At 45.8% G+C, this 13,085-nt stretch overlaps 1 protein-coding gene across 1 annotated transcript in view; it reads left to right on the top strand.

The window, feature by feature from the left end:
• The first annotated feature begins 1,070 nt into the window (after positions 1–1,070).
• Positions 1,071–13,085, top strand: part of myt1la (myelin transcription factor 1-like, a) — a 33,412-nt gene continuing 21,397 nt past the window's right edge. Inside the window, 4 exon segments of the mRNA XM_029496705.1 lie at positions 1,071–1,182; positions 8,857–8,911; positions 9,032–9,065; positions 11,017–11,079. Coding sequence (XP_029352565.1) covers positions 8,857–8,911; positions 9,032–9,065; positions 11,017–11,079 — 152 coding nt within the window. The 5' untranslated portion in view covers positions 1,071–1,182.

Below are 13,085 nucleotides of genomic sequence, written 5' to 3'. Positions count from 1 at the left end.
GACCTTGATACAGACCTGATGTAGACCTGATACAGACCTGATGTAGACCTTGATACAGACCTGATGTAGACCTTGATACAGACCTGATACAGACCTGATACAAACCTGATGTAGACCTGATGTAGACCTGATACAGACCTGATGTAGACCTGATACAGACCTGATGGAGACCTGATACAGACCTGATACAGACCGATGTAGACCTGATACAGACCTGATGTAGACCTTGATACAGACCTGATGTAGACCTGATACAGACCTGATGTAGACCTGATACAGACCTGATACAGACCTGATACAGACCTGATACAGACCTGATGTAGACCTGATGGAGACCTGATGTAGACCTGATACAGACCTGATACAGACCTGATGTAGACCTGATACAGACCTGATGTAGACCTGATACAGACCTGATGGAGACCTGATGGATTATTATTAATTAAGCATCATAAAATTGCTTCATTCTGATTGGCTGCTGCAGTTCGAGCCTCAGTCCTTTGTTCACACAAAGACACACAACAAAGAGAAACACACACTGACGCATCACAACTCCTATAGACACTTTACTGTGTGTGTGTGTGTGTGTGTGTGTGTGTGTCAGCCCTGCAGTCACTCTCTGGGTGTTGTTTTGATTTTCCACCCCGCAGACTACATCACACACACACACAGACACACACACACACACCTACATGCTTGGAATTCATTCAGGGAGAGAGAGGCTGGTAGAGAGAGGCAGTCAATACATTGCCACCCTTGGAGAGAGCCCGCATGTGCGCGCCCCCGCTGACTCTCTATCGTTTCGGGCGCGTCGCCTGGTTTACGTGCGCGTCCCCGAGAAATAAAGAAAAAGAGAGAGAGAGGAAAACCCGTCTTCTTCTTCTTCTGCTGCAGTGTCTGATTCTCCCTCCACCACCTTCATCATCATCATCATCACCATCATCATCCTCTCCTGTCCTCCCTCCCGTCTGTCTGTCCCCCCCCCTCCCCCCCCCCACACACACTGAAGGCATGGCCAGATATCACAGCGACAAAAGAGAGAGAGAGGGGTAGAGAGTCCTTGACACAGACGGAGGGAGGAGGAGAGAGAGGGAAGGCGGCTGCAGACTTTCGGAGCAGAGAGGAAGAGGAAGAGGAGGAAGAGGATCCGGAGGAAGAGGAGTCTCCATCTTCGCCATTCCAGTATGTTTTCATGTCTCCTTTTTCCTCCTCCATCAGGCTGATGGTGTGTTGTGTGCTGCTCTCGGTGTTTGTGTGTTGCTGCTGCTGCAGTGCTTCGCCTTATTGTGTCTTTGTTGTAGTTTTGTAATCTGCTCTCGCTGCCGGTGGATCATCCTTCAGTCTGACCTCATGGCACCTTTTTATTCTGTCTCTGCTCGTGTTTCATTTCTCATTTCTGACGCCTGCTGCTCTGTAATATCTCCCTGGTGTTCCTTCAGGGTGTGTAATATTTAATATTCCTGCCGGGTGTCAGGGATCCTGTAACACTGTCTTCATGTCTGCAGTGACCTTATGGCACCTTTTCATTAAGTTTGTGTCCTCAGACTGTTTGTTGTGTGGGAACATCTCAGCGATCGCTCCTAAAACTTCAGAACATCAGTGAAATGACCAAACTGACGGAGCAGGAAAAGATGCTTCTGTCAGCCTGCCAGAGTCAGTTTAAAGCTGATGTGGCTCATTAGTCAGTCTGTTTTAAAAGTGGACGTGAAATGTAAAAGTTTTCTAGGAAGATTTCTCTCAAACAGCTTTGTTTTAATATTTTTTTGCTTGAATAATCATTCAGATATCTTCAGAAATTTCAGAAATCAGCCACTGACATAAAAACCATCTCCCTCTTTGAAAAATTCAGCTTCTATCAAATTTTCTTGAATTTAAAAAGTTTAATAGGTCTTCGCATCTCAAACTGTAATCCGAGAATAATTTGGGAAGGTTTTCCTTCAGGTTTGGGATTCATATAAATATATATGAATGTCTGTAGGACTGTGCGTGTTAAGTATTCAGCGGACGGTGGCCCAGAGAGGACAAACCTTCCACAGGTGATTTAATGAACTATAGGAAATGAATATTAAGTGAAAGTCCAGCGGAGAAAAAGCAGAGATGGCCCACAGAGGGGTAAAGTCTGGACCTGGTCCCTGTATTTACAGATTTTCCTCAAAGCGTCGCTCATCAGTCCGAAAAGTTCAACACAAATTTAAAACTGAGAAGATCCAGATTCATGTCCAACGTGGACGGACAAAGACTGAGGACAGAGTTAGTGTGGACTGTATGTGATGGACGAACGCTGCAGATTTTAAAATAAAACTTCAGTTTTGATGGTCATTCAGACGTGTGACATCATAATGGGATTGGTGTGGTTGGTGGATATTGTTCGAACCACGGTGACAAAGAAATGTGATTTTTGTATTGATTTGTCAGTCCAGTTAGTTTTTGTTCGATAGTCAATATTCACACTGTGGCGTCTCTTCATGTTGCTCTAAAGCCAGAAATCAGTTGTTTTAGAACTCCGTGTCATTGAGTGGTTTTCTTCTTCTGTGGTGCTGCGGATAGAGCACCTGATCCCCTTCAGCTGGTTTGTATTGTCTGCTGGATGTAAACAAAGAGACCAGGTGAACTCAGGTGAGAGCGGCCTTTACTTCCTGTCTGCTGCCTGTGGAGGGAGAGAGACACGGTGGATGTGAACCTCGCTCGTCCCCGCAGCCTGACACTGACTGTGTGTGGACGCTTATTAAAGACAGACTCGCCTTCCACTTGACCAGCTGAAGCAGCCGGCGGCTTTCCGCCTTCACAGCTCAGTCAGAATAATCCAGAGATCACCGCCGTTCTGGTTTGGTGACTTTTCCCTTGCTGATTTAAAAGCAGCTTAAAAAAAAAAGTCGTCCTCCGATCTGACGTGATGCACCTTTAAATCCTGCAGCTCAGAGTCTGAACCAATCAGACGTTTAACAGCACGGTGGAGAGTTTGTTTCAGTCCAGAACGTCTCAGTCTGGTTCTGATGGCTCGGCTCTCAGTCGTCCCTGTGGACAGCGGACAGTTTCCCTTCCTGGTCTAAATGTAAAACAGATAATCTGCATCAGTCCGTCAGGTGGACGATGTCAACAAACGAATTTACAGCGTAGATGTGTCCCTCTGACAGGTCAAAGGTCACCGTGGACACTCAGCTGAAGTCTCTCTCTGTGGTTTATTAGATCTGAGTGGCTGCCAACTCACCCATCAATCTGATTGTGTCCTGATCAATGGGGATCAGCTGCGCACACACACACACACACACACACACACACTCACATTTTGTGTCATTAACATGAAGTGCTGCAGTTCAGATCGGAACCAAAACCTTTGACCTCCCGTCTCCTGTGATGTCTCCTTCAGGTTTCTGTTCACAGAGAGAAGCTAGAAATAATCTGCAGAATAATCACCACACACACAGACACACACACACACACACAGACACAAACAGACACACACAGACACACACAGACACACACAGACACACACAGACACGATTCAAAGGACTAACGATTGAGGATGTCTGTTGCTACTGACAACCTGCTTCGTCTGCTTGTTACTGATCATTAAAGCTTCACACACTGACCGCATCCACCCTTCCACCTGTCAATCACACGGCCCCGCCCCCTAACAGAGGTGAATGATGGGAGGAAACCGTAAACTGCTGTTAGACCAATTAGCTGCCCGATTGCTCTAAGTTCACCCCAGACAGAATCCTGGTCAGGGACTCGGGGGAGACCTGAATTGTCTGTGCTGACATTTTGACGGCTGTGTTTGATGAACTCCTGGGGAGCCAGACCTGTGCTAAGCTAGGCTAACCAACATCTTGGACTTGGTGATGTCACAACGTAAAACCTGCCAACTTCATCCGATCTCAGGATGACAGATGTAGAACCACACTGAGGTGTTTGAGTTATCACACTTGGGAAACTGATTGGATGACTTACTAATTGTTACCAACTCAAAATGGCGGTTAGCTGTGGCTACCCTGTTAGCATCCCGCCTCCATCTCCCTCCATCAGACGACAGCGGCTGAGAGACAGGCTGAGAGCGTGTGCAGAGTCCCGGTGGATGAGCTCCTGTTATGAAGAGAATGGTCTCTGACAGGAGCTGGTCCGAGGGCTGACGAGGATTTTATCTCCTCTGAAGTGCTGACATGACACCGTGGACCTGGTCATTGAGCCGGGGGTCAGGGAGCCGCCAGCGCATTCGTGCCCAGTCGTGAAAATCTGCCGTGTGGCCGCTTCACATTCCCATTACAAGCCATTACAGGGTTTGAAAGGTGAACACAAAGCGTACAAGGGTTCATTATGGCCAGTGAACGCTGCAGGAGAGGCAGAAATGGAAATGCAGAAATCTCAAAGGCTCTAAAAATAACAGAAAAACATGAGCAACATGTTCAGGCAGGCAGCTTCAGCACAAAGTCATTCTTCATTTTTAAGGCTCACAAACAAATGAAACACTCTTAATTCTCCAAAATGAACAGATAATGGAAATATTTTCCTCCAAACGAACCCAATATCAGTGCAGTAATCTGGGGGACTCCCGCCGCACCTCATCCATCCTGTCTGCAGGATCTCTGACATCTGCCTGTGATTGGTCAGAGGTTAATTGATATGGCTAATCACCTGATCAGTCCAGTCTCCATGGAAACCATGGCTGGGGCTGATGCGCAGGAGGCAGAGTGACACCGAGCTGAAAACAATTAAAGGTCCATTAAGTTTGTGTTTTGTTTTTTTTTTACGGCTAACGTGCGGTTTAGATTCAGCCCGTCAACGTTCTGGCGCCGTTCGTTTTCCCCGACAGACAGACAGACAGACCTGAAGCTGCAGCTCTGCGCCTCTGTGTATGTCTGTGCTCAGTTGTGTTGTTTGGTCTGTGCGATGCAGCGTCGCATCACACACCAGGTGTTTCTGTTTGTTCGGTTTGATAAAACTTCTCTGCTGTAATAAAACACGGAGCTGGCTGCTGTGTGTGTGTCTGTGCTTGTTTGGGCCCACAAACATTTGCCTTCGAGTGTTTGCGTTTGCAAGTGTCCTCGTGTTGTTGGGTCATTTTTATGTCCTCAAATGTGGAGTTGAACTTATTCGATCGACTGTCAACTAACTTGTTTTGTTTCCGAATAAACAAGCCGCTCCTGGAAACTGCTGCTGTAACACAAAGACAGCGCCACTTTCAAAGCTCTGTAGTCCAGTTTCAGAAAACGCCACGGAGCAGCACGGCCTACGATCACTTTGGAACGAGCTGGTTTTGTGCCAATGCATAAAAAAGCGGTTGGAAAACGTGGTTTCATTGTTTCTATCGACGTCACCTACGAAGGATCTGGAGGTTTTGGTTCTTCAGTGTCGGCTTCATCCTTCATCCAAGGTTCAAATGCTTAATGTACATTCTACTTTGGAAAGTTAGAATAATATAATTCCATTTTATACTGTTTGGAGTTGAATCAAACGGACTCTGGCCGACTCTCCTCAGATCGTCCTTCTCCTCCAAATGTTGTTTCTTCTGGTTTTAAAGAACCAAGATGGCCGACGGGCAATTGGCAGCGAAACCTGCAAACCTCTACGACGTGAAATAATTAAAATTTTACCTCAAAACGACAAACTCTGCAAAGTGACATTCAAGTTTTCTGAAATTGTTCACGTTCTAATCTGCATTTAAACATTTGAATCATTCAGCCAGAAGACGAGACGCTCAAATTAAACAGCTGGCAGGTTTTTTTGGGGAGGATTTATCAGGCGCCTTCAGACAAACTGTAGCTCTGGTGAACAGCCATTTAACCGCCGCCGTCAGTCAGTACTCAGGACATGATAAAGAACTGGTAACCATGGCAACAGGAGGGATGCTCCAGCAGCAGCCACCTGACTGCTGAAGCTTACCTGAACGTTTCAACGCGGTCGCTCCTGGTTTAGCTCGTTGGCCGTGGTGCGTTCACGGTACGTCCCCTCCTGAACGACGATGGGAGGAAATGTGATGGTCGACGCGATGGACGCTCTGACCTGCAGGGGGCGCTGCCGCCACCAGTCGGGCTATTGAGACAACAGATTGTGTCCACAGAGGAAGAGACACAGGGACACAGTGTTCAATTCTATAGCTCTGCACTGCTTGTCCACGTGTGTGTGTGTGTGTGTGTGTGGAGGAGAGCTCTGCATCATATTGTACCAGACAGGCAGAGTGTTGAGCTGAATACTAAACAGCAAGAAGCTCCTCTTCACACAGCAGCAGCCATATAGGACACCGACACACACACCTTACTTTAATAATACAGTTTTTTATTTTAGTTATTGAAATGTTTTATAAAACGATACGAAATTAACATAAAATTAACATTCATGCTCTCATTGATGTGTTTATTTTACTTTATCACCCCCTTTATTTTATTTATTTATTTATTTATTTATTTATTTATTTATTTTTAAACCAGAGAAGGTGGTTCTGACCTGCTCTGGACTCTGTCCTGTCTGTCAGTCACTCAGTAGCCCCGCCCCCAACCCCTCCCCTCCTTCCTGCTCTGTTTTCCTCTGAATGTAGCTCCATTCAAAAAATGAACATCATATTGTATTTCAGACTGAGACCAGAAACTCATCAGGAAAATGTTTACTGAGGAGGAGGAGGGACATTTTCCCATAGACTTCAGCACAATCAGACGTATTTTACAGCCAGTGGCGTCGCCTCATACTGGGACTCTCACAGTTGGAAACTTTTTCCCAAAAACTTGGTGCGTGGTTTGAGGTTTAGCTGAACTGATCCACCTGTTGGGAAAAGTTTCATTTGAATGAGCTTTTAATGTGACGGTCTTCACTGTACAGGAAGTGGCCTCTGGACTGGGACATGTTTTTATCACCTTAGAAAAAAAACCCAATAACAGACATCCTCCATTTCATTTTCTAAAGACAATCTGGAATGACTCAACAGAATTTTCCAAAGTTTTGCTAAATGTCCTCATCAGCATTCATCTGACTTCATGAGGAGGTCTGAAAAAGGCCTCAGTCTGTCAGTGTCATCACGGACACGCACACGCAGCCCACTCAGTTTCCAGGGAGGTGGAGGATTTTTTTTTGAGCTCCTCGCTGTGGGGGGTCTGATGGCGGCGGCGGTGGGGGGTTGTTTGATGTGGGGTGCGTTGGAGTGGCAGCCTCAGATGCACCCGGCCTCAGCGCGCTGTGGAAACATAATGGGAGTCGGCTGAGAGTTCAGGCGAGGCTGTCCAGAATTTACATTTATATTAACGCTGCAGCACCCCCCCACATCCGCCACCCCCGCCCCTCTGAGCTGCACTGCAGCCGAGCAGAGAGGAGCAGACCGAGCTGCTGCCTTCACATCTTCATCATCAAACTGTTGTGTCTCTGTTGTGTTACGCTCTTTCATGTTGCTGCTCATATTGAAACGCTCACAGCAGCAAATCCTGGAGTTTCATTTTCCCAGTGAAACTTCCAGCTATTTAAAATTCAGAACAATAAGTTGTGGTTGGTTGGAGCGCTGCTGTTTGTTTGTTTGTTTGTTCACCTTTGCATGAAATTGTTAAAATAGAGCACAATATTTACTGACATAATTTGGCTGTGAGATTTATTGATGAATCAGGAAGACAGTTTAACTCATCTTTGGCAATAAATAAAAGGAAATCAAAGGAGAAGGACATTTTTCCATAGACTTCAATGCAATCTAACTTCTTTCTCCAACCAGTGGCGTTGTCTCCTAGTTTAAGGCTTAAGGATTGTCAGATTTGGCTTCAGCAACGTATTTCTTTATGGCCAAACAACAAATGGCTCCAACTTGTGACATTTTTCATCCCGAATTAATCAATCAGATTATTTTTCATCGATTGTTTATTTGAGAAATTGTCACAGGTCGGTGGAAAATGTCCACAACAACTCCTCAAAGTCCAGTCTGACATCTTCAAAAGTTTCATCAGACCGAAAACAAAAGATAGATATCTGGCACCCCCCCCCCCCCAAAAAAAAAAAGAATCAATATGATTCATATCAAAAACGGCTGATTGGTTTTCTGCTGAACATGTTGTTGTTCATACTGCTAAAAGTCCTAAAATAAATTCAGTCCACAGAGACAGACGATGTAAAAGGCCAGCAACTGCTTTTTTTGTGTTTAGTTTGTTCCTTAAAAAATTTCAATTCTCCCTTTGGGTGACTTACTTCCTCCTCTGCTCCTTTCAAAATAAAGCCAGAGCCTCAGCCAAGTGACTGCAGACACAGACTGTTTGATTCTTTGCTAATAAAGTCATTTTTTCTGTGCTGCTGCGCTCGTCACATTATTTCCTCCTTCATTAAGACGGGCTGTCTGTCTGACTGACCTGTTGATTGTAAATATCCGTCAGGTGGTCAACGTGTCAGCAAACTGAGGAGCTGCTGTGTGTTTTCAGATCATGACTCTGGACGACAGCCTCTGAATCTGCGTTTGTGTTCAGACTCTTCGGCCCTGAGACCAGCAGCACATTGAGGTGTTTCCACACTGAGCTCTGAGCAGGTCTGGAGCTCCTTTTTGGGGTTTATTATACAACAGGCAGGAAAGTGAAGCTGCGATGTTTCTGAGTCTGAAGTTAAAACTGTGGCTTTGAGCTGTGATTTTTTTTTTTTTTACTTGAGCTGCGTCCTTCAGGGTTTAACGAACCGTCACAGGAAGTGAGGCAGCCAATCGGTGCGTCCTTCGTGAAGGCCAGGTTCAGAAATCTGCCAGCTCAGGTGTTGGTAGCTCCTGACTTATGTTTTAAAATGAGTTGCTAGCTGGATGCTGTTGGTGGTTTCCAGGCAGCAGCTAGCCGGCTAGGTTAGCTGAGGTAGTTGTGGTTGCTGTTTGCTTGGTGACTTAAATGGTGAGTTAAATTTGTGTTTTGTTTCCAGATGGAGGTGAATGCAGTTGAAAAACGCCATCGAACACGATCCAAAGGAGTCCGAGGTACGTTTGTGTCTAAAGTCCCCAAACTTCAGCTGAAATAAATGTTCTTGTACACACATCCAGCTGTGCGTTACTGAAGGTGTTATCATATTAATGTGGCTGTTGTGTTTGTCTCTCCAGCTGCTGTGGAAGCTGTAACACAGGAGTTATTCAGGTAGGTCCATTTCTCTCTCAGTGATGATTATTACTTTGGTTGGTCCACTCAGCACAGTGACATCTGAAGGTCCAACGTGTTTCTGCTTTTAAAGCGTTGACTGGAAACGGTCGGATGTCCTGATGTACCAGCCAGCGGATGTTTTTGTGCTGTAAATGTGAGTCTTTGTGAAGTTTATGCACCATTACAGTGTACATGGACGGAGAGCTCAGGGAGTCCAGTTTGGGTCGATGGTCCAGTGGTGTTGTGGTGCGGTCCATCAGGGGACTGTTGACTGAGGAGCTTTAAAATGAGCTCCATGTTTTAATCATTTTTCAAGTGAAAAGTGAATGAAAGTGAATGAAACACAATGTTGTTAGGAACACCAGCAGCAGTCAGATATTTCTGCTACCTGTGTGTGTGTGTGTGTGTGTGTGTGTGTGTGAAGTTTCTGCTTCACTTAATCTCATTTAGTAAAACTGGCAGATATCGGTGTGTGCAGCAGATTACGGTTGAACCTGGTGGATGCAGGTCAGCGCTTCACTGTAAACATCTCGTCCTGTTTGAGCTCAGAGTGGGATACGGATTCTCCCAGAATTCAGCTGTGACGGAGCGGACGGAGGAGCTCTGAATTCAACAGCAGTGACAGAAATGGTGCAAAAAACATCAGCAGCAATCTGTGGAGCTGTTTTATTTATTTTATTCTGTCGCAGTCACGGACTAATCTGACTAATTTGCAGAGATAAATGTACAAATTAATTTGTCGTTGTGGCGGATTTTGGGGAAACAACAACAAAAAAAAAGATGAGTGATATTAAAATTCTTTCAAGACTTGATTTAAATTGCTAAATAAATTTGTCACATCTGTCGGCTCAGCTGGAATCAGAGCTCTCGCTTTAACTGATCAGTGATGTCGCCTCGATGGGTGAGGAGACTAATGAGAGCAGCTAATCACCAGATTTTCAGGTAATTATGTGGAAATTTGTGGTCCCCTGAGGATGATCCCTGGTGCCCAGGACAAATCCGGATCCAGTCCCCAGCTGGCTGAGAATGGAAGCAAAAAAAAAAAAAAAAAAAAAAAGGCTTCACGAAGGCGTGATCCGGATCCCTTCCTGACCAATGAGGGCCCAACGTATCCCAGAATTCATTGGGGCAGCTAATGATGCAAACAGAGAGGCTGGGGATCTGCAGCTTGCTAAGATTGAGGTTGCACAGATGCATTGTGGGATTTTTCTTTTATTTCAACGCCTGCTTGACATCGTGTTGTTGGACTGAACACACACACAGCTTGGATCAATAAGGTGACACTGATTGATGAGCCTCCTCGCTCTGAACCAGTCGCCTCCTATATTCCTCTGCTCGTCCTCTTCCTCCCTCTCTCCTCTCCTTTCCTCCTCTGCCTCCTCGGACTCGTGATGTTAGATCTTCACCTCTAACTCCGCTCAGTTCTCTGCAGTGAGAGGCAATAAATCAGGTGATACTGGGTGGAGCTCTGCAGCGTTGGGGGTCAGAGGTCGCGGGCGTGATTGAGTCCCTGAAGCCATCCAGCAGCGTGCGTCGGCCGTCCAAACAGCCCGCAGCCGAAGCTGAGTGACTCAGAGCTGTGGAGAGCCGACGGCAGCCACGATACAAAGAGCCATTCAGACAGAAACTCTTCAGCCCGCCGACGCTGCAACCAGATGGACGGGGGAAAGGAAGAGAGAGGCAGACCGGGCCAAGTCCTGGGAAGAGCTCAGTTTTCCGGCCTGGAGATGATTTGGGATGAACTGAATGTTGTTTTTAATGCGTTTGAAAATGTTTGTGTTCATTTAACATGTGGAATGAAAAGTATTCCCATAGACTTCAATCCTGGCTGACTTCTGATGGTCATTAGCTAGAGTAAAAGTTTCAGGCTCTTCAGTGTCCACACCCAGGTAGACTTTGTGTGTTGCTGCAGTGTGCGTCCTGCTCACCTTGTGTGTTTCCTCCCCAGCTGTCCCACCCCCGGCTGTGATGGCAGCGGTCACGTCAGCGGGAAGTACGCCCGACACCGCAGGTACGAGCCGCTGCACAGCTTCTCTGTCCGCTTGGAGATGAATCACGTTTTTCATGAGATCAATTCAAAACAATCTGAGTTCTTTGGACTGCTGACGTTTTATTCTTAAATGTTTAATGTAAGACAGAAAAGAACTTCTTCTGAGGGTTGGTCTGATTCTGAGTATGTGGAGACTGTTTTTTGTTTATGAGGAGATAAATTAGAAATATCGAAAAATGTGAGACAAACCAAGAAATTGAACACAATCAGAAAATTTTCTTGTTTAATGGTTTAAATCTAAAAAATAAAAAGGCGACGGTGCTGCTGCCTGTAGGCGTCAAATGACTCACTCAGCAGCTCAGAAACAGAAATGCAGCAACAATAAACGAGCTCACGTCACAGAGCCACAGATAGAAAACCCATCAGCACACCGAGGGCCCCCCCAGGTGGCCCCGACTGACGGCCGTCCCTTCTGCGGCGCGTCGAGCCTCCGAGCTGCTGAGAGTCATCTTAAATATGTCGGTGCCACAAAACAACCAAACCAGATGAAGCTGTGGAGGAGGAAACCGAAGTATTTTCATTATTGAGTAAAAAAACCGATTTAAACATCCATTATGAAATCAAAGCACTCGCTGAGATGTTTGAGGTTATCTGGGAGTGTGGAGCTGTTTTCTGCGTGTGTGGGAGGCTGCTGCGTAGAGGTTGCTCGGCTCAGGACAGCGGTGGCTTGATGCCCGAGGTAATGCAGAGATAATGAGAAGGGGGCAGGATGGCGAATCGCTGGCAGAGCAGACTGATGTTGCTGCGAAGGACGCAGAGCTGCCCTGGAAAATTCAGAGCTCCAAAATAAGAGCTCAGACAGAAAACCTCCAAACTCTCCAGAAAATATTCGCTTTTAAAGGAGGCAAGAGAGAAGAAGGTTTTAAATCTCAGCCTCTTTTAGCTCCCTGCTCCAACAGCTCAGCAACGTTTTTTATTACAGACCGTTTTGTTTTAGTGACCTGTGGCTTCCAAATTCATTTTATGTTGTAGAAAGAACAGGAGCTGCTACACCTGATCCTAAACCTGATCCTGATCCTGAATCTGATCCTGAATCTGATCCTGATCCTGAATCTGATCCTGAATCTGATCCTGATCCTGAATCTGATCCTGAATCTGATCCTGATCCTGAATCTGATCCTAAATCTGATCCTGATCCTAAACCTGATCCTGATCCTGAATATGATCCTGAATCTGATCCTGAATCTGATCCTGATCCTGAATCTGATCCTAAACCTGATCCTGATCCTGAATCTGATCCTGAATCTGATCCTGATCCTGAATCTGATCCTGAATCTGATCCTGATCCTGAATCTGATCCTAAATCTGATCCTGATCCTAAACCTGATCCTGATCCTGAATATGATCCTGATCCTGAATCTGATCCTGATCCTAAAACTGATCCTGAATCTGATCCTGATCCTAAACCTGATTCTGATCCTGATCCTGAACCTGATTCTGATTCTGATCCTAAACCTGATCCTGATCCTGATCCTAAACCTGATCCTGATCCTGAATATGATCCTGATCCTGAATCTGATCCTGATCCTAAAACTGATCCTGAATCTGATCCTGATCCTAAACTGATCCTGAATCTGATCGTGATCCTAAACCTGATTCTGATCATGATCCTGATTCTGATCCTGATCCTGAACCTGATCCTGATCCTAAACCTGATCCTGATCCTAGCTGATCCTGATCCTAAACCTGATCCTGATCCTAAACCTGATCCTGATCCTAGCTGATCCTGATCCTAAACCTGATCCTGATCCTAACCCTGGTTGTTTTTGACCAGAAGCTCTAAAGCCTAAAAATGTGGAGTGATTTCAGCCCGTCTCCGTAAAGTGTGAATGAACGGGACACATCATCGGCTGCTGTCTGGATATTTATTCTCTCCTTTACATCTTTGGCATAAAAACAGTTTTGGAACGAATTAAGTTAGATTTGAGGTGAAGGGGTGAAACTAGCAGCTGTGTTGTTTAGGTAAA

Source organism: Echeneis naucrates, chromosome 24 (genome assembly GCF_900963305.1).
Source record: "Echeneis naucrates chromosome 24, fEcheNa1.1, whole genome shotgun sequence".
Taxonomy (NCBI): domain Eukaryota; kingdom Metazoa; phylum Chordata; class Actinopteri; order Carangiformes; family Echeneidae; genus Echeneis; species Echeneis naucrates.
The sequence above is the reverse complement of the archived record's forward strand: the minus strand, read 5'-3'. Positions and strand labels throughout refer to the sequence as shown.